The sequence below is a fragment of the Planococcus citri genome, chromosome 5 (genome assembly GCF_950023065.1).
Source record: "Planococcus citri chromosome 5, ihPlaCitr1.1, whole genome shotgun sequence".
In the NCBI taxonomy this organism is placed as follows: domain Eukaryota; kingdom Metazoa; phylum Arthropoda; class Insecta; order Hemiptera; family Pseudococcidae; genus Planococcus; species Planococcus citri.
In genome coordinates this window covers 38,096,956-38,123,668 of record NC_088681.1, presented here as the reverse complement: position 1 = coordinate 38,123,668, position 26,713 = coordinate 38,096,956, and the positions used below count along the sequence as shown (strand labels likewise).

Below are 26,713 nucleotides of genomic sequence, written 5' to 3'. Positions count from 1 at the left end.
TGAATGGAAGTTAAATATCGGAGGTGATTTGTTGACTTTTGCGATGAATGTTGAGCTTTCAAGATGGGGAACTTTCCCATTTATGATAGTCAAACTTTTGAAATGGATGTTCAAATTTCATTTTCAACTTTCAAGGTAAAAGTTGATTAAGTTATCCGATTAGATAGGTAGATTTTTGTTATGGAAGTTGAAGTTTTGAGATGAGGCTTCTGCTTTCGAGACAAATTTCTGAGATAAAATCGAAACTTTCGAGATGTAAATTCAAATTTATATGACAATTCAACTTTCTCATATGATGGCTAAACTTTTGTGATAAAAGTAGAATTTTTGAGATAGAGCGTGAATTTTCGAGATATAATGTAAAGTTCTGAGATGAAGGTCGAATTTTTGAGGTGACAGTTGAACTTATAAGCTTTCAGAATGAGAATTTTCAAGCTGGGAGCGCTTTCAAACGCTGGTAGAAATTTTTTTCATTAAAAAAAAAATGTTGGAGCATGTGATTTTATGAACGACATGTTTTTAAGGGTGCCAAACATTAATAAATATGACCTCAATTTTTGTATTGGGCTTCAGCTTCGACCCTTAGAATGGAACATCTGACATGGATTTGATTTTTCAAAGATGAAAAGATCAGGGCAAAAAGCTTCCAAGCTCAAATTTTCAGCAACCGAAGTTGATTCGGGCCCATTTTGAGCGAAAATTGACAATTTTTGTATGAAGTCTTAATCTTTTTTTTTGTCTTACAATCTCGAATGTGTAATTCCGAAATGGATTTTGGAATTATTATTCATTTTGCAGAATAGGGTTTAGAATTTTTTTAAATATTCATCATCCCAAGATCTTATGAAATGTGTACCATACAATTTCATCGTGAATCCAAAAATGAGTTCGAACAGGTTAACATTTAGGTTTCAACATTGGTTAACTTTGACTTATGTTTTTCAGTAGATACAAAAAAAAACACGTGCCCTCCAAATAAGATAAAAAGTCGCAATATATACCTTCTACCAATAATCCTTTCGTTTTTTTTTCGCTCGCTCGTTGCTTAACGAAATATATGGTAGAAAATATAAACGTCAATACATCTTTGAAAAAAATATCCTCGCTATAAACAAACCCGTCCACAAATAATTTCACCCATGTTGACGGAAAAATGAGAAGAAAAATAACGTCAAATATTTTCTCACGAGAGATCCACAGTATCAAATGTACGTCTACCTGCATTTGTAGTACGAACACAGAAAATGAAATTTTTCTCAAATTTACAATCTAGTTTGCAGTTACCTTCAGCAGACAAACAGAGCATCTGAAATTGGCTCAAGTCATTGATGCGAACTTAGATGAAATGTGAAAGTTTTGGGTTGCTATGGTGTACGTGTACGTATAGGTATTCCCAAGTCTTACGTTAGTTTTCCATCATCGTACTACATAATGAAACGAGTCTTATTCTTTTACCGCAAGAATGTCAGTTACGTAGGAGAAAACTCATTTCGCTAGGTTTTCAAGAATAATGATGTATACTCCGTGATGGGATGAGATGAGAATGATTCGATGTTGGCGGAAAAAAGCTAATTTTTCCAGGCGAATTTTCGGCGGAGAAAAAACAGGCACGAACTTTTTTCTCGTAGGTACTCGTAGCATGATAATGATAAGTTTTGTTGTTGTTTATGAAATTACTACCTACTCGCGAAAGTAGCTTTTCATTTGGCAGTCTACACTTGTCAGTTAAATTATTCTCAAATGTGAGTAAGTTACGGAAATGGAAAAAAATTTTCAAATTCGAACTCGTTTGCAATTACGCGAAGACGAAGACGCAGACGACGCGAGGGTACAATATCGAGTCTAATTCTCCATCACGTTTTACACCATGTCTCATAACACGTATCCCATTAAAACACGTAGGTATAGCTGGAGTAAAAATACGAAAATTCGACGTGTTACACGCGCGTCCGTTTGACTATGTTCGTTTGTGTGCATATGCTCCGTTTGCTCGCTCGGTGCTTTTTTTTTAGACAGACACGTACATGTTTTGAGTTGGTTTTAGCGTGAGTCGAACGCGATGGTTGCGAAGAAAGTTGGATACGTGACGAGCAGCTAAATTCGTACCTTACTATTCATGTTGGCATTGATGAACTCGGCGGCGAAATTCTTCTAATTTGTTTCGATCCTCTTTTCGTTCCTTTTTTTTTCACCATCACCAGCCTGTTCATGTTCTTTTTCTCGTCGCGCATTTGCCATCGCCACGTAGCATAAAAAAGTGTATAAGTCAATTTTACAATTTCACAGCGAAAACTTTCCATCAATGTGAAAAGGTCTCGGGGAAATTCTAGGAATTCTCGTCATTCGCTGACTTCATCGTGTTTTATGTGGCCCGGAGCGAGAGGCGGGTTCTGCGCCAGGAGTGGAAATTCGTGCCATGTGCTGTTGTTAATTTCGCTGTTCGAGTGCAATTTGTTTTCTACTCTGAGTATTATTATGTCAATAAATGAGGTTGATTTTTTTATACGTACGAAATAAGTTATGAAGATTGAGTTTTTGGTTTCAAAAATATGTGATCTAATGCATACTTATTGTATTTTTCTTTGTTTCAGGTGAGTACAAATTTTCGCTTTGAATGGATTAGAATGCATTTCTTTATGAGAATGAAATGAGTAAGTACCTACCTAATTTAATTTCATGATCTATAGAGGAAGCTCATGCGAGTTGCTTGAAAAGAACTTATAATATGTACAACAAGGGAACCTTTTCAACTGGTATACTCTCTGATTTGAACGAATCAAAGCTACGAGGTAGTTCGAAAGAGCATGTATGCAGGGCTTGTTCTCGACTACTTTTCATGTAACTAAATTACTAAGGTTACTAAAATAAAGTTCGATTACTTTTTAATAATTTTGTATCACTTACTTACTCGAGTTACTTTATTTTTAATTTTCAAAAGTGCAAAGTTTTCCAAACGTTGGCCTCACATCTGAAAGAAAAAAAATCAACTAGTGAATCGTTTGAGATTGTAATACTTACCTCATTTTTTTTCAACTGGCTACACCTGCCTTTAACTACAATTGTTGAAGTCTCGCTTTCTACCAAAAACACCAAAACATCTAACCTTTTATCAACATTGGCAAAAAGTCTCATTTCATGTCAAAAATTGCTTAACGTTATCACCTCTTCTCAAAAAATCCCAAAAAGTCTTGCTTTTTGTTACAAAAAATTTCACATCTTCGACAACGATTGTGAAAAAATTTCACTTTTTTGCCAATAATTTCCAAAAAGACTAGGTAGCTTTGCGCTAAAACGTTCAAACCTGCTTATTGTCAAAAAAAATTTCCATCTTTTAAACTGAAATTCCCAAAAAGACTCACTGTTTTGCTAAAAATTGCTAAAAAGTTCTGCTTTTTTTATCAAATTTTTTTAACATGCCTGACCTTTATTTAAGTTACCTATTAATGTTTTGTTTTCAAAGAAAAATAACAAAAACTTTCGTTTTTTACCTATTTGTCATGGTTGCAAGTCTTACAATTTTCACTTTCTAACAAAAAATAGTTATCTAAAGTTTTTATTATTAATTGCTGATTGTCAAAAAATTGCAAAAAGGTCTCTTCTTTGACTAAAAGGTAACAAAATCTTACTTTTTAACCTGAAAATGCCCCAAATTTTCACTGTTTCACAAAAGTTTCTGATAACCCTCACTTTTGTGGTTCCAAATAGGCTGCTCTTTGCTGAAATTGTCGGTTTTGATTTCAAAAATAGCAAAAAGTTTCGCCTCTAGTCAGAAATCACCAAAAAGTCTTGTTTTTACCACAGATTGCTAAAAATGTCCTCCTTTTGGTAAAAAGTTCCCAAATAGCTCCCAAAAAATTTCACTTATGTATTTCCGAAAAATTGCCAAAAAGCCTTGCCTTTTGCTATTTTTAACAGAAATGGCCAAAAATTTTCACGTTCTTACCTTACCAAAAATTTCCAGTAAATGCCATTTTTTTGCCAAAAATTGATATAAAACTCTGTCTATTGCTAAAATTGTCCACGTCTGTCTTTCTGCCCAGGATAAAAAATTTCACTTTTTTCCCAAAATTTGTCCAAGTCTATTTTTGTAGCTAAAGCTGCCATTCAAGCTCTTTATCAAAAATCGCACGAAGCATCACTATTTTGCCAATAATTTACAAAAAGTCATATTTTTTGCTTGTTTTCAGTCTCGATCATATTTTTCTATGATTTTTTTCTGAAAATTAGTCACTTTTTCGATCTTTTTTAGTTACTAAGGCTACTTTTTTTTTCAATTTCAAGGTCTAAATTTCATTTTTGAATTTTTGGCAAATTTTTGAAAATTTAAAACATTAAAAAAATTGTTTTAAGGGTGGTTTTTAAACATTTTTACGTATGAAACGTGACAATTGTTTTGAGCGAAATGAACCAATGTTCAAAATGCTCTCAAATTAAATCCCACTTATCAACAACTACTAGTTCTGAGCCATCCTGGAGCTTCCAGCGAACTTTGAATTTTTTTCAAGAATTTCAAATCACTCTAGAAAGTCCAAAAATGGAAATTTAGTTCCTGTAACTTGGATTTATGCTTCTCAAGCACACTCTTGATCGCTTTAAGTGATTATCACAAAATTCCTGGAGCACCTGTTCAAAAATTTGACCAATTATTCTTAAAATTCTAAAAAAACGAAAAATTCAAATTTTCAAGAAAGGCATGAACAAACTCCTGGAATCTTGTGGTAACTTCCTAAAACGGTCGAGAGAGTATCCAATAATCACTTAGCAAAGTTATATGTCGGAGTATTGTTTATTGTTGGCCTTCGCAGAATGAAGTGAAGTTCCTGGAGAAAATTGGAAAACCTCCGGAGGCTCCAAAATGGTCCAAAATTAATAGAAGTTGATGTGTGAGAATTGAACTGAAAAAATTATTCACACTTGTTCACTCTGTTCAAGAACGAAATGCAAAAATCGCCCTTAGAATAGCTCATTTATTAACCCAGATTTTTTCAATGTTCAAAAATTTTCCAAAAATGAACTTCAGCTCTTGATTGGTTTCGTTCAAATCCGAGAGTGCCAGTTCAAAATATTACCTTGTTGGCCTACTACAGCCTTTCAAAAAATTGATTAAAATATTTCTGATGATCTCTCATTGATCGATCAACTCTGCTGTCGATATCATCTACAAATTGTGCCAGCTTCACGGAGAAAGTTTTGTGAATATTCCAGGAATTCGTTAGTCATTCGTTGACTTCATCGTTTCTCGGTTTGTCTGCGCTGCGTTGTGTTTTGAAAACACAGCGACGACGACGACGATGCTTTCGACTTAAATTAAAAATACTCTTTTATAGCTATAATTTAGCCGGCTTCTGTGTCACTTCACGTGATAATGCGCTATTAACATGGAATAAGAGCTCGTGAAAACGGTACCCTCTCGTACCCGATGCTCTCCCTCTCTTTTCAGAGATACTATAACACAATACGCTCTGGTGCACTATAAGAAAACTTTTTCAAAAAAAAACAACGTCGGCTCGATGTGTTTTCTCTACCATCATCGTCACTCCGCCCGCTCACCCTTCCCTCAAATGGCACGAAAGCCGACCGGTGTTGACTGCAATTACGAAAAGAGCGTAGGTACTACTTTTGATGTATCGCGCATTATTCGAATTAAATACGACTAAATACATATAGTGCATGCTTCTATGTAGGTGGTAGGTGCATAGAACCCAGAAGAAACATAGTCGTTTGAAAGCCAAAGGGACGACTCATCGTCATCGCCCAAAAGGGACGTTCCATTGTCCGCGATCCACTGAGAGGAAAAACACCGACGATGATTTCTTTAATAATAATGAAACTAGTTATTTTTTTTCGCTTTACCACCCTTTCTCAGTCCTTTCGCACTTCACCCTTGTGTATCGCCGCATCGCTCGTTCGCGAATATAACGGAGAAAAAATATCGCGTGTTTTGATAAAGTCGTTAGATACGGCGCATTTAACACAGCCCAGTAGGTTGTTATCGCATTTAGGATATTTTTATTACCCGCCACCCTCTACCCACCCCCACAGACGGTCAGGTATATATGGTTTTTTCCCCGAACGACGGATAAACGTTTTTTTTTCTTTCTAGTAGCATTTAATTGGCAACCGTTAGAGTATTTTTTTTCCTACTTCAGTGTCTTAATTCGAAAATTTTTCATTTTTAACTCGGCTGTTGGTTTCGATGTCCTGGGTGTGCGAGTATATATCCTCTCGCTCTCGGATCCCCTCTGCCTTGGCGGCGACGACGACGGTCGCTAGAGCGGCGCTTTTATTGTATTATTTTTTCTCCTCGTTTAATTTTTATTGCACGCGTTAAAAAACAACAAACCATAAATTTCCTCGTTTGCATAAATTAGTCGTCGCTGTCGCGTGTGTTTTTTTTTCTTTCGCTTTTTTTTTTTTGGTACACTGACGTGTCTCTCCAGTGCTCGGCGTGGAGAGCTCGAACGTTCGTAGTGGTTCGTTTCTCTCCTCCCTCGCGATCTTGTCGTCGTGTCGGTGTTAAATTAAAGAGAAGCAGAAGACGATTTAATTAATTAGTATTTGACGAGTGAGTCGAACTACTCGTTACCAGATGCGGTACACGAGATACTCGAATTTGAATTCTTCGAATAGTCTCGCTCGTCATAAGTATATTTTAATGGTGAAATGAAACCATTCTCAGCGTACTGTAGTATTTATAATTATTGCACAACTGTTGCATTCCCACCGATTGCCAATTCCTTCCGCGATCAAGGTCTCAGGCTCACGCCACGAAAAATAATTCTTAGTGAAATGTCAATTTTTAGCTTGATTTTTTTTAGGGGGGGAAATTAAGTTTTGTGCTCTCGTATATTTATTGGAATTTTTAGTGCTGTATAAAAAATTTGTTTTATGCCCCCAGAAACCAATTTTCATTGTTTAAACGTGCTAATTTTTCACGCCTTTCCCCAACCATCAGAATTTGATGAAAAAATTTATTCAGCTTTGATTTGATAGCAATTTGAAAAGTTTCAAGTTCAAGTGACCTTAAAATCGAAAGCTATACCTGTCGATGGGAGGAGGAGGTGAAAAATCAAGATGAAGGTATGTGCCTGCATAAATAATGAGGTCAGAAACAATCAGTAGGAAACGAGATGTTTTTATACAAGGTAATGGTTTACAATTGTGTAATTTTTTACAAAATAAAAATTCTAAAATTGAAATTAATTAATGCATAATCGATCTTATCAGCTAAAAAAGTGTAAAAAAATCAACAACAAAATTGGAACAATAAATTCATAAACTTTATTTGGTACAAATAATAAGAGACGGAACCCAGAGATTGCAATCACATAACCCAAACCAGCTAGAACCCATCGAGGTAGCAGGTACTTTGAAAACTTGCCTTGGAAAATTTTCAGCAGTAACCCATAAATTTTATTTCACTATCGGATGTAAAATTTCACGTCCGATCGAATGCCGCAAACAATTTTTGAATCCGACCACCCCTTCTCCCTCAAATTGAGAACTTTTGTGGGTAAAGTAGCTTGAGGAAAGGTGAAAAGCATAAAAAAATGGGAAAATTTTAAAATTAAGGACCGTTGACTACGTAATCTGATTCAGAATTTAACGCTCTTTCCAAGGGTGATATTAGTTTTCAGATCAGATCAACCATTCTTGTGAAATTCACGAGTTTACGTAATATTTTTGAAAAACCATAACACAAGGTAATACTTCAATTTTCTGGGTAAGTATGGTTTTTGGCTCTAAGTAACAATGTTCTTCTCATTTTTAATCGTCAGTGTTGCTCTTGTAGTCAAACGTAAACAAATATTTTATCTTGGGACTAGATAAAACTGGTTCAGATAATATGCAGAATTGCAGAATGTAAAAATATCAATGAAATTCAATCACAGTTTGGCCCTTTTTTACTATTTGGAGTCAGTTTGGCCCTAAAAATCAACACATTGGCCCTTTTTCAAAATTTTAGAATCAGTTTGGCCCTAAAAATCGACACTGGCCCTTTTATCATTTTCGCATTTTTCACCAAAACAGATTGGCCCTTCTTCCAAAACACCATCGACGTATTTTGTGCATATTTAATGTTTTTAAAAATATAAACGTTGAAAACTTAACTTACTTGTTTTATGTGAATCAATGATAAAAAATAAATTGATTAGAACTATGAACAATAGAACCCTTTTTTGAAGCATTTTTACATAAAAGTTTTGTAGAAAATTTTGCTCATGAGTAAGCTTTTCTATGCCTCTTTTTAGAGAATCGAGTACCTATTGTAGGACACGTCTAATGAAAGTAAAACAAATTTCGCTGGCAGAATTTTGCGATGTTAAACTATTTTTGATGATGACTTGTCGAAAATACGAGTAATTATCGTCAAAACATAACATGTACTTACTCCATTTTTTTTTTATTACCATTTCCAAAAATCATGGTATGTATGTTTGTACTTGCTAATTACCTCAGTACGGTGATTGCCAATGACATTGGTACTGTCCTTCGCTGAAAAAAAAGAACTCCAACTGATGGGTACAAGGAAAGAATCAGATAAGTCACTTTTTTAAACGTTTGTGTTACGACGTTTTAAAGTATCAGAATGCTCCAACTTTGAAGTGAATTTGAATTGCATAAAAGTAATGACTGGAAATATATCACACAACATCCCACAAACCACAAACACAACCTGAGGCAGTATGGGAAAAAATCGAAAGATACGTAAGTTACGAGTTGAAAAATCACTCTTTTCGTGAAAAAAATCGATAAATTAGTGTCTTGCAACAAATTGGATTGAATTTGGTGAAAATCGATTTTATGACATATGTAAAAATGAAAATTTTTTGCATTTTAAATTGTTATTGACGTTTAAATTTTCTTCCTTTTGCCTCAGATTTGGTCTCAGCTCATTTCTTTGCGTTCCTCTATTTTTTAAAGGTCATTTTTATTAGAAAAAAAAACCATTTTTTCGAAATCTAAATGGATTACATTTTTTTACTCTTCAGTATGAATTCAATTCAACCCTGAACTCATTTTTGAGTTCTTTCCCTGTACCCTTCAACTATGGTCCGTCGAAACTCCGTTCGTTCGAGTTTTTCATCTAATCATCAGCATTTTTTTGAAATAAGGCAGTGTTTGGGTTGCACATTTTAGAGGATGGATTCCCCCCTCCAAAAAAAAATGTCAGAGGATTCAATCAAGAAGACCTTCTATTTAAATGGGAAATCCATCTCCACCTCCACCCCACCAGATATTTTTTTCAGCTTCGAAAAGACTTATCAATTTTTTTCGTTTTTTGAAGCTAACAATTATTATGACTAGAAAATTGGCACCACTGTATTTCGAAGTATTTCCTCTTCCTCAGTTTCAGAAATGATACTTTTCGATGATCCGACTAAGTATCATCTGACGTGAAATATTTTAGAAGGAAATGATTTCAAAACAAGAATTTTCCCTGAAATAAGCGATTTGTAAATTTTCAACCACTCAGTGGAATCCTAAAAGTATATAGGGTGTTTCATATCATGTGGATGATGATCGTGGTTTGTGGCTGATCAGAGAAGACCATGCAACTATAACATATCTGAAAAAACGTGTTGAAAAATTGATATAGTACGTAGTTTTTACCTGTTTCCTTAAAAAACGTTGAATAGTTTTCCTCTTTACTTGTCAAACGAATGCATAAAGTAGATATAATTTTATTGCAATTTAATAACACATGTAATTTTATTTTCTTACAGAAAATGCCCATTGTATGTTTAGAATAAAGAATAAGTTTCTGTGTATCCTTTTCCCAAATAAACAGGTTGGTTTTGGGTATGAAGAGGTGCTACAGTTTCTAACAAAGTTCCATTTATGCTGATCAATGATTGGAAAGCTTTCAACTGCAGAGAACAGTACACAGATTCGAATTTTATGTTATAGACTCTAGAATGATGTCATCTAAATTCTATAATTATTAGCCATGTACTTACTTGAGATTTTGTCAAAAGAGGATATATACCGGCGGTTTGAATTTGAATAACATTTGGATATTCGATACCAGTCTCGAGGTCTAAATAAGAGCCATAAAAGGCGTAATATTCATTAATTATGAATATGATATTGAACCAAGCGTAGAGTAGAATCTCGGGTGCGAAGTATATTCCAAATCCAGGAATTCTAAAAAGCAGCAGGGCGATTTGAGGCAGAATAAAAAATATATTGTACACTGGGCCCTGCAAATCATCGAATTATTGTACGTAAAGTACCTACATATATAATATAAGTCCAGTAAAACACCATAAGTAATTAATTATAGTTTAATTGTTGCTTACGTGTGTGATCATGTAATTTACTAAAACCACCCCATCTCCTGGATGTTTGAGTCCTTCTTCGAAGGATCCATATTCAGTTTTGTAGTAATGCAAAGCGATTGATAGTGGCGATCTTTGGAAATATTTGTAGTTTTTAGATATCATTATATTTTTATGTGTTGCATTGAAGGGAATAGGTAGGTATTAGGTAATTATGTTCATCATATTGCCAATGATTACCCTTTTCCATCTATTTGATTAAAGCTTCTTCCATTCGGATCTTGAGAGACATAAGCTCGTAGCTTATGAAAACTGTACAATTCTCCACAGAGTACTCCTCCGTAAATTTTTCCCCCACTAATTGCTACGGGGTTACCATAAGCTTCAACTGGAAATAATATTATACGGATATTTTTTTTTTCGATGAAAAATGTAGCATTATCTTTTTTGGCCTATTCAACTTACACGCATATCCAGTATTTATGACAAAAAGCGGACCAAATACCCCATCTCTTAAATTGACTGGAGTTGATACGTTGGCAGGGATGGCATTTTTAGTTATAATATTTATTGGACTGTATGCTTTGTAGGGTGGAGGTGTTGATGGAAAATATGGACATGACTCCTGCGGTTCTGAAGTAAAAAATACGATTACATGAAAATATGAATGACATAAAATGCATACATAGACGTATTTTGTGCGTATTTAATGGTTTTAAAAATTAAAATGTTGAAAACTTAACTTACTTGTTTTATGTGAATCAATGATGAAAAACAAATTGATTAGAACAACTATGAACAATAAGACACATTTTTGAAGCATTTTTGCATAAAAGTTTGATGAAAATTTAGCTCGTGAGTGAGCTTTTCTGTGTCTCTTTTGGGGGAATCGTGGATCGTAGGACACGTCTAATGAAAATAAAACAAATTTTGTTGGCAGAATTTTACGATGTTAAACAATTTTTGATGGTTAACTGTCGAAAATAATTATCGTCAAAACGTGTACTCCAATTTTTTTTTATTACCATTTCCAAAAATCATGCTATGTATGTATGTACCTACTTGCTAATTACCCTAGTACGGTGATTGTCAATGACATTGGTACTGCCCTTCGCTGAAAAAGAGAACTCCAACTGAGGGGTACAAGGAAAGAACCAGATAAGTCACTTTTTTAAACTTTTGTGTTATGGCGTTTTAAAGTATCAGAATGCTCCAACTTTGTAGTGAAATTGAATTTCAAAAGTAATGACTGGAAATATATCACACAACATCCCACAAACACAAAACACAATACGAGCCATCAGAAAAAAAATCGAGAGATGCGTAAGTTATCAGTTGAAAAGTCACTCTTTTCGTGAAAAAATCGAAAAATTAGTGTTTTGCAACAACTTGAATTGAATTTGATGAAAATCGATTTTCAAGATGACATGATAATAAAAAATTTTTGCATTCTGAATATGTAGTTATTGATGTTTAAATTTTCTTCCTTTTGCCTCAGATTTGGTTTCGTTTCATTTCTTTGCGTTCCTCTATTTTTAAAGGCCATTTTTATTAGAAAAAATCAAATTTTTTCAAAATCTTCATGGACTACATTTTTTTTTTACTCTTCAGTGTGAATTTAATTCAACACTGAACTGATTGTTTGAGTTCTTTCCCTGTACCCTTCAACTGGTCCGTAGAAACTCCGTTCGTTCGGGCTTTTCATGTAAGTAATCATCAGAATTTTTTGGAAAAAAAACTGCGTATGGGTTGCACACTTTAGAGAATAAACCCCTCCCCCAAGTCAGAGGATTTGGTCAAGAGAAAAGGCCTTCATTTTGAGTGGGAAGTCCACCAGATATTTTTTCAGCTCCAGAAACACTTATCAAATTTTTTCGTTTTTTGAAGTCAACAATTATGACTAGAAAATTGGCACCACTGTGTTTCGAAGTATTTCCTCATCCTCAGTTTCAGAAATGATACTTTTCGATGATCCGACTAAGTATCATCTGACGTGAAATATTTTAGAAGGAAATGATTTCAAAACAAGGATTTTCCCTGAAATAAGCGATTTGTAAATTTTCAACCACTGAGTGGAATCCTAAAAGTACATAATTATATAGGGTGTTTCATAGATGATTTATCTGTCTGAAATTTCTCCATGTGGATGATGATCGTGGTTTGTGGCTGATCAGAGAAGACCATGCAACATAAAATATCTGAAAAAACGTGTTCAAAAATTGATATGTAGTTTTTACCTGTTTCCCTTGAAAATCGTTGAATAGTTTTCCTCTTTACTTGTCAAACGAATGCACAAAGTAGATATAATTTTATTGCAATTACAGAAAATGTCCATTGAATGTTTAGATTAAAGAATAAGTTTCCGTGTATCCTTTTCCCAAATAAACAGGTTGGTTTTGAGTGTGAAGAGGTGCTACAGTTTCTAACAAAGTGCCATTTATGCTGATCAATGATTGGAAAGCTTTCAACTGCAGAGAACAGTACACAGATTCGAATTTTATGTTATAGACTGTAGAATAATTTCATCTAAATTCTATAATTATTAGCCCTGTACTTACTTGAGATTTTGTCAAAAGAGGATATATACCAGCGGTTTGAATTTGAATAACGTTTGGATATTCAATACCAGTCTCGAGGTCTAAATAAGAGCCATAAAAGGCGTAGTATTCGTTAATTATGAATATGATATTGAACCAAGCGTAGAGTAAAATCGCAGGTGCGAAGTATATTCCAAATCCAGGAATTCTAAAAAGCAGCAGGGCAATTTGAGGCAGAATAAAAAATATATTGTACACTGGGCCCTGCAAATCATCGGATTATTATACGTAAAGTACCTATATAAGCCCAGTAAAACACCATACGTAATTATAATTTAATTGTTGCGTACGTGTGTGATCATGTAATTCACTAAAAGCACCCCATCTCCTGGATGTTTGAGTCCTTCTTCGAAGGATCCATATTCAGCTTTGTAGTAATGCAAAGCGATTGATAGCGGCGATCTTTGGAAATATTTGTAGTTTTTAGATATTATATTTTTATATGTGTTATATTGAAGCGAATAGGTAGGTATTAGGTAATTATGTTCATCATATTGCCAATGATTACCCTTTTCCATCGATTTGATTAAAGCTTCTTCCATTCGGATCTTGAGAGACATAAGCTCGTAGTTTATGAAATTTGTACTCGTTTCCACAGAGTACTCCTCCGTAAATTATCGCCGCTGGAATATCTGCAGGGGTACTATAAGCTTCAACTGGAAATGATATTATACGGATTTTTTTTTTTCGGTGAAAAATGTAGTATTATCTTTTTTGGCTTATTCAACTTACACGCATATCCAGTATTTATAACAAAAAGCGGACCAAGTACCCCATCTCTTAAATTGACTGGAGTTGATACGTTGGCTGGGATGACATTTTTAGTTATAATATTTATGGGACTATATGCTTTGTACGGTGGAGGTGTTGATGGAAAATATGGACATGACTCCTGCGGTTCTGAAGTAAAAAATACGATTACATGAAAATATGAATGACATAAAATGCATACATAGACGTATTTTGTGCGTATTTAATGGTTTTAAAAATTAAAATGTTGAAAACTTAACTTACTTGTTTTATGTGAATCAATGATGAAAAACAAATTGATTAGAACAACTATGAACAATAAGACACATTTTTGAAGCATTTTTGCATAAAAGTTTGATGAAAATTTAGCTCGTGAGTGAGCTTTTCTGTGTCTCTTTTGGGGGAATCGTGGATCGTAGGACACGTCTAATGAAAATAAAACAAATTTTGTTGGCAGAATTTTACGATGTTAAACAATTTTTGATGGTTAACTGTCGAAAATAATTATCGTCAAAACGTGTACTCCAATTTTTTTTTATTACCATTTCCAAAAATCATGCTATGTATGTATGTACCTACTTGCTAATTACCCTAGTACGGTGATTGTCAATGACATTGGTACTGCCCTTCGCTGAAAAAGAGAACTCCAACTGAGGGGTACAAGGAAAGAACCAGATAAGTCACTTTTTTAAACTTTTGTGTTATGGCGTTTTAAAGTATCAGAATGCTCCAACTTTGTAGTGAAATTGAATTTCAAAAGTAATGACTGGAAATATATCACACAACATCCCACAAACACAAAACACAATACGAGCCATCAGAAAAAAAATCGAGAGATGCGTAAGTTATCAGTTGAAAAGTCACTCTTTTCGTGAAAAAATCGAAAAATTAGTGTTTTGCAACAACTTGAATTGAATTTGATGAAAATCGATTTTCAAGATGACATGATAATAAAAAATTTTTGCATTCTGAATATGTAGTTATTGATGTTTAAATTTTCTTCCTTTTGCCTCAGATTTGGTTTCGTTTCATTTCTTTGCGTTCCTCTATTTTTAAAGGCCATTTTTATTAGAAAAAATCAAATTTTTTCAAAATCTTCATGGACTACATTTTTTTTTTACTCTTCAGTGTGAATTTAATTCAACACTGAACTGATTGTTTGAGTTCTTTCCCTGTACCCTTCAACTGGTCCGTAGAAACTCCGTTCGTTCGGGCTTTTCATGTAAGTAATCATCAGAATTTTTTGGAAAAAAAACTGCGTATGGGTTGCACACTTTAGAGAATAAACCCCTCCCCCAAGTCAGAGGATTTGGTCAAGAGAAAAGGCCTTCATTTTGAGTGGGAAGTCCACCAGATATTTTTTCAGCTCCAGAAACACTTATCAAATTTTTTCGTTTTTTGAAGTCAACAATTATGACTAGAAAATTGGCACCACTGTGTTTCGAAGTATTTCCTCATCCTCAGTTTCAGAAATGATACTTTTCGATGATCCGACTAAGTATCATCTGACGTGAAATATTTTAGAAGGAAATGATTTCAAAACAAGGATTTTCCCTGAAATAAGCGATTTGTAAATTTTCAACCACTGAGTGGAATCCTAAAAGTACATAATTATATAGGGTGTTTCATAGATGATTTATCTGTCTGAAATTTCTCCATGTGGATGATGATCGTGGTTTGTGGCTGATCAGAGAAGACCATGCAACATAAAATATCTGAAAAAACGTGTTCAAAAATTGATATGTAGTTTTTACCTGTTTCCCTTGAAAATCGTTGAATAGTTTTCCTCTTTACTTGTCAAACGAATGCACAAAGTAGATATAATTTTATTGCAATTACAGAAAATGTCCATTGAATGTTTAGATTAAAGAATAAGTTTCCGTGTATCCTTTTCCCAAATAAACAGGTTGGTTTTGAGTGTGAAGAGGTGCTACAGTTTCTAACAAAGTGCCATTTATGCTGATCAATGATTGGAAAGCTTTCAACTGCAGAGAACAGTACACAGATTCGAATTTTATGTTATAGACTGTAGAATAATTTCATCTAAATTCTATAATTATTAGCCCTGTACTTACTTGAGATTTTGTCAAAAGAGGATATATACCAGCGGTTTGAATTTGAATAACGTTTGGATATTCAATACCAGTCTCGAGGTCTAAATAAGAGCCATAAAAGGCGTAGTATTCGTTAATTATGAATATGATATTGAACCAAGCGTAGAGTAAAATCGCAGGTGCGAAGTATATTCCAAATCCAGGAATTCTAAAAAGCAGCAGGGCAATTTGAGGCAGAATAAAAAATATATTGTACACTGGGCCCTGCAAATCATCGGATTATTATACGTAAAGTACCTATATAAGCCCAGTAAAACACCATACGTAATTATAATTTAATTGTTGCGTACGTGTGTGATCATGTAATTCACTAAAAGCACCCCATCTCCTGGATGTTTGAGTCCTTCTTCGAAGGATCCATATTCAGCTTTGTAGTAATGCAAAGCGATTGATAGCGGCGATCTTTGGAAATATTTGTAGTTTTTAGATATTATATTTTTATATGTGTTATATTGAAGCGAATAGGTAGGTATTAGGTAATTATGTTCATCATATTGCCAATGATTACCCTTTTCCATCGATTTGATTAAAGCTTCTTCCATTCGGATCTTGAGAGACATAAGCTCGTAGTTTATGAAATTTGTACTCGTTTCCACAGAGTACTCCTCCGTAAATTATCGCCGCTGGAATATCTGCAGGGGTACTATAAGCTTCAACTGGAAATGATATTATACGGATTTTTTTTTTTCGGTGAAAAATGTAGTATTATCTTTTTTGGCTTATTCAACTTACACGCATATCCAGTATTTATAACAAAAAGCGGACCAAGTACCCCATCTCTTAAATTGACTGGAGTTGATACGTTGGCTGGGATGACATTTTTAGTTATAATATTTATGGGACTATATGCTTTGTACGGTGGAGGTGTTGATGGAAAATATGGACATGACTCCTGCGGTTCTGAAGTAAAAAATACGATTGCATGAAAACGTGAATGATATAAAATATAACTACATACCCACGTACTACACCTTTAAAAAGCACAATATTCGGAGTACTCTGAGCCCATCTAATTTTTGCATATTTTGCAATATTTCAACCTTGAATGCGAAATTTCGTAATTCACCTATGTTTGCGCATGTTTCCTGTTTCTCGACGCGCATTTTGTGCATATTGAATGCTTTTAAAAATAAAAATGTTGAAAAGTTAACTTACTTGTTTTATGTGAATCACCGATAAAAAACAAATTGATTAGAAATATGAACAATAAGACACCTTTTTGAAGCATTTTTGCATAAAAGTTTGAGGAAAATTTAGCTCGTGGGTGAGCTTTTCTGTGCCTCTTTTTGAGGAATCGAGTATTCGTAGCACACGTCTGTCTGATGAAAGTAAAAAAATTTTGTTGGCAGAATTTTGCGATGTTTAACAATTTTTGATGTTGACTTGCCGAAAATAATTATCGTCAAAACATGTACTCTAAATTTTTCATTACCATTTCCACAAATTATGCTATGCATGTATGTACTTCGGTAATTACCCTAGTTCGGTGATTGTCAATGGCATTGATACTGCCCTTCGCTGAAAAAAAGAGAACTCTAACTGAGGGGTATCAAGAAAGAAACACATAAGTCATTTTTTTAAAAATTTTGTGTTACGACGTTTTGAAGTATCAGAATGCTCCAACTTGGCAGTGAATTTTAATTTTATAAAAGTAATGACTGGAAATATATCACACAACATCCCACAAACACAAAACACAATCCGAGCCAGCAGAAAAAAAATCGAGAGATACGTCAGTTACGAGTTGAAAAGTCACTCTTTTCGTGAAAAAATCGAGGAAAAAATCGAAAAATTAGTATCTTGCAACAACTTGAATTGAATTTGATGAAAATCGATTTTCAAGATGACGTGATAATAAAAAAATTTTACATTCTGAATAGTTATTGATGTTTAAATTTTCTTCCTTTTGCCTCAGATTTGGTTTCGGCTCATTTCTTTGCGTTCCTCTTGGAAAATCTAAATGGACGACATTTTTCCACTCGTCAGTGTGAATTTAATTCAACCCTGAACTCATTTTTGAGTTCGTTCGAGGTTTTTGTTTGGATTGTACGTTTCAGGGGGCGGATTCGCCAACACCCCCCCCCGGATTTTATCAACAGAGACCTTCATTTTGAGTAGAAAGTCCACCAGATATTTTTTTCAGCTCTGGAAAGACTTCTCATTTTTTTTTTTTCGTTTTTTGAAGCTATTTCCTCATCCTCACTTTTTCAGAAACGATATTTTTCGATGATCTGACCATCATCTAATGTGAAATATTTAGGAAGGAAATGATTTCAGAACAAGAATTTTCCCTAAAATAAGCTATTTGTAATTTTTCAACCGCTCAGTGAAACCTTATAAGTATACAGGGTATTTCATAAGTGATCTATTTGTCAACAATTTTTCCATATGAATGATGATTGTGGTGTGTGGCTGATCAGAGAGCACCATACAACATGAAATAAATATATGAAAAAACGTGTTCAAAAATTGATGGTTTTTACCTGTTTCCCTTGAAAATCGTTGAAAGTTTTCCTCTTTATGAATTATATTTCGTAAAAATTTTTTTCTCTACATTTATTGTTGTTTTCCATCCTGGAATGTTATTTACAAAGTTGAGAAAAGTTATACTCAAGAGAATTTTATGTCTTAGAAAGTTCAGTGTAGAAAAAAATTCCTTATTCCCATCAAAATCATCTAAAATTCATTCAAAAAATGTTTAAATTCACATTTTTATTCGTATTAGGCCTATATTGTTTCATAAATTTTGAAGAATTTTAATGAAAATTTTTTTTTTTGATTTTTGTTCTGGAATGATTTTTATGACTGTTGAATTTCTAAGAAAGTTACTTTACCTATTGTTCATTTCTAAATAAAGAGTAAAGACTATGTCTATCTAAAAAGTAAAATGGAAAGAAAAAAAAACACAAAAGAAAAATTTTCATGTCAGGAACATTAGAAACTGTCTCCATGTAACCTGATAACATCATTAAAAATGTGGAATTTTTTAATATTGTCATTCACTGCCCTGATTAGAAAAGATGGAATTTCCCATAAAGCTTTTGATCAGCTATATAAATCTTTCTTTTTCCTGTCTCCTGAATAGGTTGTCTACTGACTAGTGTTCCTCCATGCACATTCTTCAGACTCAGGAAAGATTCCTCAAACTGTACGAACAGAAAATTGTTTGAATTTCAAATTAAAAAAAAAAAAGTTCAATTGCTAAAAATTGATGTACGTAATATGTGCCCATTTGACTAATTCGACTCATACCTGAGATTCGCTGATGGTATACACAGTTCTATCAGCTAATATAGCAATTGCACAAGGGTATTGTTTTCCAGTCGACAAATCTATGTACGATCCATAATAAGCGTAGTATCCGTACAAAACGGATAACTTATTGAAAGATGCATAAACAACGATTGCTGGTAAGGTTATATGTGAATTAGGCTTCCGAAGCAAAGGAAACAACGATTTGAATGGGAAAAATAGAGGACTTCTCGTGGGAGCCTGTACCGATCAATGCAAATTAATCATTATAGTGCATAACACATGTTAAATGACAATAATTTTGTAAAAAAGAAACGATATAATTATACTTAGTTGAAAAATACTTACGAAACCAATTTGAAAATATTGGATAACCAAACCATCAGAATGATTGAGAGATTCGTTAAATGATCCATAAGCCTGATTGAAGTAAATCAAGCCCAGAGTCAGTGGTGATCTGTAAAAAAGGTACAGTTTTTAGGCAAATTTCTTGGTTGAATCACCGCTATGCTTCAGCATATTTTCTCGTAATGAAGGCCCTATGCCATTAATGACCATTTTTCTTATACCCTTTTCCATCAATTTGTGTGTAACTTGAAATTTCTGGATGGTCACTGGTGTAGAAAACAACTTTGTAGAATATGTAGGTTTTATCACATAGTACACCTCCGTGTGTTTGTATTGTAGAATGGTCAACATCGTACGAGTAAGCTTCGACTGAAATTCAAACATTATGTGAGACAATTTGTAATATTTTTCTCCCTAGAGCTATACGTTGTGTAGGTAGCTTAATTGTTTTTTTGACTCTATAATATGTGGGATAGAAATTAGAGGTATGAAACTTTCTCACGAGCATATCCTGTATTTACAACTTTTAGTGGCGTTAATATTCCATTTTCTATGATTAGAGACGAATTCACGTGGATTTTGGTGGCTGTTTTGGTGATCACATTGATTGGGGAGCGTCTGTTGTGAGGTGTAGGTGCAAGCTTACTCTTAGACGAAAACACATCACATGCCGAAGGTGGAGCTTTGAAAAAAAAATTCTAAATTATCACTCCGTAGTTGGCTATTTTCAAAATTTAAAAACCACTCGAACGTAATTAAACCACACTTACTAGAAATTGCAAGAAAATGATCAAACAATGAAACAAATACGAAAATGAACACAACTTTGGGCAACATTTTCAAATACTTACTCGTGTATTAAAATTACGTTGAATTGATTTTTTTGAAATTTTACAATTTTACTTTTCATTTGCATCGTTGGTGTGTCATAAAAGCGGAAAACTGATTATCAACAAAATACAAATATGTGAAAGTGGTGGAAGATATGGGTTACTGGGTAGTGCTGGTTTCTTGGAATTGAAGTCATTTTTCATACACTCTTTTCGACTGTTATGCTGACAATGAATTTGAATTTATGTTGTTTGAATAGTTTTTCATAAATACTTGTCATAGGTACATATTTAAAAGTAATTTCTCATCAGTGGTTTGTGTTTAAAATTAAAAAAAATTTAAAACCAAAGGAATTTATGATCAAGTACGTATACCTATCTACTTTACTAAATGTTTATTAGTACGAGTCGAAAATTAATCTTTCACTCATTTTTAGTCTCAATTTGAGAATAATTATTTCAAGACGAACAGAACTCTCCATTTGTAAAATTGAAGAAGCTGCTCATGACTCCTTCAGTTTTAAATATAAACTGTCTTATGAGGGAATATTTTTTATTTTTATGACAGAATGGAACCAGAAAACTATATTTATTTGTAAATTATTAGAATCATTTTTCGAACCACTGCTCACTCAATATTTGAAGAAAAAAACAACTTATTCATTCGAGGACAAAGTACTGATGTAGTCGTTTTAAATCAGCAGGATGTACTTTCGGTTTTACTACCTAATATCTATTAGGTAGGTATACCTGTTGAAGAAAAATTGGTTAAAAAAATTAGAGATAAGAAACCAGAATTGCCTTTGTGAGAATATTCTTACTTTATGCCTGTTACCGTAATATAATAAATCACTACTTCAAAGGGGAGAACTAAGAAATACTCCGAGGAGAATAACTTACCTGGCTAGCTCAGCAGGACGGCGTTATAAGAATAGACCACAAGTTGTGGATTAAATCGACACATTTGCATACACAAAAGGCATTTAATCCGATTAAACAGTGTCCCATTGGACGATTAACACAAAATAAGAACAGATTAACATAATTCAAACAAGATTATCACCATGATTAACACGATTCACAGATTACAACGTATGTTGGTCTGAGAATTAATATATCAGTGCATCCGAGCACTTCTTTAACACGGAAGTCCATCTCTCCGGCCGAAAGAAACAGAACTACGCCAATCCACACGCTCGTAGCTGCGTCTAGGGTGCAGCTCCGAGTAGGACAACGCAGTGTTACCATAGGGAGTAATACATAATAGTACACACAGGCAGGTTAGGCATATGAGGATATAACATATGCCCCTCCGAGATTAGCTTTGATGATGAGCTTCTTCATCGGAGACAATTACGGATACATTATATACCACATATGAGCTAGAACCTGACTATGAGTAATATCATGGGTATATACTTCTGCCCCCCGTATTTTCTACGATGAGAAAATTACGAGAGAGACAAAAGTGTGTTAAATTTAGAAGTGTGACGTTAAGCGCTATTCATAACGCCGTATTGCACCAATTGGCCACCAGTAACTGGCACCCTAAGGCACCAAATCACCGACGCACCAACCAATAACAATACATTGCATTATGAACGCATACTAAACGACACAAAGACAGGATCAAAAGAGAGTTGAAGAGACTCCGGCAGGTAACACCATGTTTTGATCATAAATGGATCGAAAACAAGGGAGGGAGTGTGGAAGGCGAGTTCTTCCCTTCTCTGAACATAATAGTTCGTGGAAGGGGGGAAGGGGAGCTGTTTGTCATATACCATGATATGAAAAAACAGACGATGTTAAAAAGGGAAAGTTTTGGAGAGCCTAGGCTAAAAGTGCTAATTGTTGGGAAAAAGCTTGCACAAATGGCAACTGCTATCATAAGCAAGGAATAGCAATAACACAAATGGTTATTTGGGTTCAGAATTATCACAATGGATATTTTGAACAGACAAGGTACAACTTAAAAAGATAACACAACTTAAATTCTAACAAGTACTCAATTCCAATTTTCATTAATTCGTTTGTTCGTGTAGCTTTTTGATCGTTAAAAACCAGCTGTTGATTTGATATTCCACTGTATTGACGATTAAAAGGTTAAATATGATTATCAACTGGATCACAAAAAGAACATCCAGACTATGCAGGTGTGATACAATAACACAAGAAAAATTGTTTTTAAAAAAAAAAAAAAGAAAAAATAAAAAATTTACAGTGAGCAATCTATGTGTTACAATGCACAGAAATAAATAACAGTGGAAAGTTACATCAATAAATAATAAATACAATGTTTAGAATCAATCTTGAAAACAATAACAAAAAATACAAAAAAAAAAAAATGTTAATAAATTTACAAAGAAACATAGCATGATTACGTGTGTGAGAAAGAGAGCTTATTATAAAGCATTCTCGTTTGTAGCATTTGGTACTTGTAGAAATTGATTTTCAGAATCGAAAATACTTCTCAACAATTGATTATAATTTGAATTTTAGCATCAAAATTTCAAATTTGAACAACTGTAGGTTGTGAAGTTGTGTTCTTGGGATATTCTTGAGTATCATAACTCGTAAATATTCGATGAAAGAGGCGGGGGAAGATACATATGGGCGTGATAGTAACCATCATGTAGATTTTCTTATCTTGTTGAATCACGAATCAGCAACTTGGTGAATCTTGGTTGATAGTGGTTGGGAAAAATAAATGCCTTTTAGGGGAAAAAAGATTCACCTTATTTACTGATTTTGCTTGTTGAAATTGGAGCTGAAAAATTTCAATCTTCCAATCTCAAGGTCTGGTAATTTGATGAAAATTTACCCTTTCATCGGAAGGTAATTAAACTGAAGTTGAAAAATTTCAATCTTCAATTCTCTGAATTGAATGTGTGTTGGGACATGCAGCACATCTGTAGTTGGTAAGGTAAATTTATGATTAAAAAAAAAAAAAAATGGGAAGAATGCATTCATCATAGAATGGATTTTTGAAGAAGTTTTAGGGAAGGGTATTTTTAATTTCCAACTCGTCATGTTTTGAGAATTTGGTCTCTTCACATGGTTGAAGTATTGGAAATTCACTCTACTCTGGGCCAAAAAGCAACTAATTGTGCAAGTTTGACACCTGGATACCACATATGCGGGGCATACGTTGTATCAGGTGCATTTGTAGAGTGGTTTTTCAAAAAAAAAAAATTCTGTTTTGAATTCATTTTTGGGGAATTTTACTAACATTTTTCTCCAAGTTATTAGGATCAATAGCTTGAGGGGGAGAGGGGGTGGATGTTTTTGCCCCTGTTGATGGTTATATTCTCTCCAATCAATTCGAAAGAAAAAATTCACCATGGAATTTATTTTCAAATGAAATTGTTTGGAATTTTGGAAAACTACTGTCTGATTTTTTCAGCTGAGAAAATCTACCCTATCTTGGTTTTGAAATTTGGGAATAGGTATTGTGTTGTACCTATTTTGGCTGAAAGTAAGGTATTTTGGAGCATACGTTACATCCACCATTGGTAGGCTAAATTCTCTCTCAAAAATTAATAGAATTCATTATCGAATCAATTTTTTGAGAAAAGAATTTTGTGGGGGATTTCTGTAAGGTGAAAAGTTGCTTGTTTTGGAAATTATTTGAGTATAATAACTTGTAAATTTCAAAACGAGAGAGCAATGTGGTGTTGGTGGTTTTAGTGCCACTGCTTTCACTTCTCAGGAGTGTTATTGTTTATTTTCAGATTTCAACACGTTTCAATTTGGATAAAAATGTCTACGTGATATTATTCATCGTGTGTACATTTTCCATCTTGTTGAAATGAGAATCAGCAGTTTGGTGAATTTTTCGAGATACAATAAATACATATCTTTTCAAAATTCAACCAGTCTGTTGATTTGTCTTGTTGGATTGGGTATTGAAAAATTTCAATTTTCCCACTCAACAACTGACTGATGCGTGTTTTACCCTGTCTCTGTGAAAACAATGGGGACATTGAATTTGAAAAATTTCGAATTTCAATTTTTGGATATGACGTAGGGAGTTGAATTAAATTCACTATGGAATCAATTCTTTTGGGAATGGTTTGGGACAGGGTTATTTTCTTCAGAGAAATTACCTCACTTGGAACCAAAATGCAACTATGTGCCATTTTAGTCCCCTTTGAGTACCACATATCGGGGCATATGTTATACTGTTTGTTTTCGTAAGGTAGTCTCTCCAAAAAAAAAAAAATCAATAAATTCAGTATCGAATCTATTTTTGAAAGTTTTGGGAAAATGTCATATAGTGAAAATTCAGGATGGTAGGAATTTTGGCCTATCTTGGTTTGAATTTTGAAAATCAGTATTGAAATTCTATTCTTACCTGCTTGGAGTGGACACAAACTTCCTTGAAAAAATTTCTCGAAAAATTTCACAATGGAATTATTTTTCAAGATGGGCTATTTCAGTTCTATTGGAATCAATGGCAGGGGGGAGGGGGAAGTCCTTGCCCCTGCTGAGGGTGTTTCTTAGCTAAGTGGAATTTTTGAGCAAAGATTATAAGTCAAAAATTTGTCAAAAATTGCATAATCGCAAGTTAATGAGCCTTTTTGAGTGTAAACTCTCCTAGGAAACTCCACCCTAATTTGATGTTGGATTTAAATGACACTGAAACATTTCAGTTATCAATTTTGAGCACTCTGCTGTTCATGGTTTGGGACACATGTTATCTTGGTTACTTGGATAAATTTTCCAAAAAACCAAAAAAAAAAAAAAAAAGGAAAAAAGGAAGAAAAAAATGCATTCAGTATCGAATTGCATTTTTTTCAAATTGCAAAATTTTGAAATGATTTCTCCCAACCTATTAAAATTAATAGTTTGAGATCGTGGAAAATACTCTTACTCCATTTGACAACATTGTCACCTGGTTTGGAATTTTAATGTGGAAAATTTTGGTTCCAAAATTTTCACTGGTTTGGGAAAAATTCACTTGAAGTAATTTTCTAAGACTTGGCTTTTTGAAAATTTTCAAGTAAATTTTTAACTCGTAGTTATTTGAGTATTTGGAAAAACCTTTGGTACAAAAATTGCTCAAGATTGAGCACTTTCTGGTGGAATTCCTATTCTCAATTTGGGTGCTCGTAAATTTCAACCACTGTGTTGCAAAAAAATAGTGTCATTTCGGCTCAGTGGTTGAACTGGGGTGAGAAATGGATTAAGGGTCTTTCGCACTATTGGCTTCAGATACCTTGGTAGGGCTGAGGTGTGTGACAGAGAGCTTGCACCCCTCACAGAGATGATCGAGGATTTCAGTCATTTCTGAAATCTAACAGAGAAGGTGATGGGGGGGGGGTCAGTCAGACAGAATTCTTGCGAAAATAATAAAATATTACCGGAAATGCGTGAAAAAAGCAATACTAGGGATAAATAATATGTCTGTCAAGTTGGCGTTGGGAGCCTCGTTGACACGTTTACGTTAACACTTTGATTTTATATTTTAAAAGCATAAAATAACGATTGTACTCACCAAGTATCAGGAACTTCAGGTATCAGGAACTGTCAGCTCACATTAGAAATTAAAAAACGACAACGATTATACATACGCGAACGACACATTCTATTGTTAGAAGAAAAAAAAAAAAATCACGTCACTTGAAAAAAAAAACTTAAGATTTCCAAAAACTGGAAAACTTCAAAAGAAATCAGCATAATAAACATTTTTCACAAAAGGAAAAAAAAATGATTATGCTTTCTTACAAATAGCATCAAAAGTAAGAAGGAACACATGTATAATAACAGTGTAGGTAAAACAATTTCAAATAAAAGGAATAAAAATTATCCAACATTGGATTTGATACAAGCAGGAACACAAAAGAAATGATCGGAGAGCTCATAGCAGAATCGCTTGTTGGCTCGTGTGCTTATCACACTCACCCTACCCCGCACCTTCTAACAAACTGCCAAGACAGATGTCTCAGTGCCAGGATGGCGGCAAAATGCATAATGCGGCCTGTGCTGACGAGCTAGTCGCTGGAACACAAAGGACTACGTAGTTGTAAAATTACAACTGCGTAGTACCAGGGTTTCTCAACTTGGGGTAAAATTTGGAATTTTCAGAATTTTTGAAAAATGACAAATGCATTTTTGACTCAAATTTTCTGAAAATTGTGAATTTTTGAACAATTTTGGACACAAAATCATATTTGATGACGCATTATTCGTTGATGGGGGAAAACATTATTCAAGATTGAATAAATGTTTTTTGGAGTTAAAATTGGTGTTTTTGAGAGGTCTGAAAAATGACAATGCATTATTTTTGGCTCAGATTTCCCAAAAATTACGAATCATGGGAAAAAATACTCTTCAACATTGAATAAGTATTTTTGACTTGGAAACTTGCATTTTCTGGGTATTTGAAAAATGACCATGCATTTTTGATTCAAATTTCCCAAAAATTGTGAATTTTTGAACAATTTTGGACTCAAAATCATATTTGAAACCAAATTACTCGTTTTCATGGGAAAAAATACCATTCAACATTGAATTGGTATTTTTTGGGCACAAAACTT

At 33.8% G+C, this 26,713-nt stretch overlaps 4 protein-coding genes across 4 annotated transcripts in view; 1 reads left to right on the top strand and 3 right to left on the bottom strand.

The window, feature by feature from the left end:
* The window catches only part of LOC135846624 (kinesin-like protein CG14535), a 221,207-nt gene that overhangs the window by 104,587 nt on the left and 89,907 nt on the right, over window positions 1-26,713 (top strand). The gene's annotated exons all lie outside the window — the stretch shown is intronic.
* LOC135847939 (uncharacterized) lies at window positions 9,680-11,251 on the bottom strand. The gene is made up of 6 exons (XM_065367680.1): window positions 11,031-11,251; window positions 10,749-10,916; window positions 10,524-10,671; window positions 10,305-10,416; window positions 9,963-10,205; window positions 9,680-9,872 (listed from the first exon to the last, which is right to left on the bottom strand). Exons 1-6 carry the CDS (start codon window positions 11,104-11,106, stop codon window positions 9,747-9,749), a joined length of 873 nt encoding a protein of 290 aa, XP_065223752.1. The 5' UTR covers window positions 11,107-11,251; the 3' UTR covers window positions 9,680-9,746.
* On the bottom strand, window positions 12,527-14,247 carry LOC135848007 (uncharacterized). The gene is made up of 6 exons (XM_065367772.1): window positions 13,895-14,247; window positions 13,613-13,780; window positions 13,389-13,536; window positions 13,171-13,282; window positions 12,842-13,084; window positions 12,527-12,751 (listed from the first exon to the last, which is right to left on the bottom strand). Exons 1-6 carry the CDS (start codon window positions 13,968-13,970, stop codon window positions 12,626-12,628), a joined length of 873 nt encoding a protein of 290 aa, XP_065223844.1. The 5' UTR covers window positions 13,971-14,247; the 3' UTR covers window positions 12,527-12,625.
* Window positions 15,441-20,297, bottom strand: LOC135847994 (uncharacterized). Its single transcript, XM_065367758.1, has 11 exons — window positions 20,115-20,297; window positions 19,847-20,026; window positions 19,566-19,713; window positions 19,345-19,453; window positions 18,997-19,236; window positions 18,228-18,890; window positions 16,477-16,644; window positions 16,253-16,400; window positions 16,035-16,146; window positions 15,706-15,948; window positions 15,441-15,615 (listed from the first exon to the last, which is right to left on the bottom strand). The coding sequence occupies exons 1-6, from the start codon at window positions 20,179-20,181 to the stop codon at window positions 18,756-18,758; spliced, it is 879 nt and encodes a 292-aa protein (XP_065223830.1). The 5' UTR covers window positions 20,182-20,297; the 3' UTR covers window positions 15,441-15,615; window positions 15,706-15,948; window positions 16,035-16,146; window positions 16,253-16,400; window positions 16,477-16,644; window positions 18,228-18,755.

Coding starts and splice junctions, on each gene's coding strand:
- LOC135847939 (XM_065367680.1), bottom strand. CDS start 11,106: ATGCTTCAAAAATGTGTCTTATTGTTCATAGTTGTTCTAATCAATTTG. Junction 10,917..11,030: donor CATTGATTCACATAAAACAA/GTAAGTTAAGTT, acceptor TTTTTACTTCAG/AACCGCAGGAGTCATGTCCA. Junction 10,206..10,304: donor TAAATTACATGATCACACAC/GTAAGCAACAAT, acceptor GATGATTTGCAG/GGCCCAGTGTACAATATATT.
- LOC135848007 (XM_065367772.1), bottom strand. CDS start 13,970: ATGCTTCAAAAATGTGTCTTATTGTTCATAGTTGTTCTAATCAATTTG. Junction 13,085..13,170: donor TGAATTACATGATCACACAC/GTACGCAACAAT, acceptor GATGATTTGCAG/GGCCCAGTGTACAATATATT. Junction 12,752..12,841: donor CTCTTTTGACAAAATCTCAA/GTAAGTACAGGG, acceptor TGTTCTCTGCAG/TTGAAAGCTTTCCAATCATT.
- LOC135847994 (XM_065367758.1), bottom strand. CDS start 20,181: ATGTTGCCCAAAGTTGTGTTCATTTTCGTATTTGTTTCATTGTTTGAT. Junction 19,714..19,846: donor TGTAAATACAGGATATGCTC/GTGAGAAAGTTT, acceptor TTTGAATTTCAG/TCGAAGCTTACTCGTACGAT. Junction 19,454..19,565: donor ACACAAATTGATGGAAAAGG/GTATAAGAAAAA, acceptor CCTTTTTTACAG/ATCACCACTGACTCTGGGCT.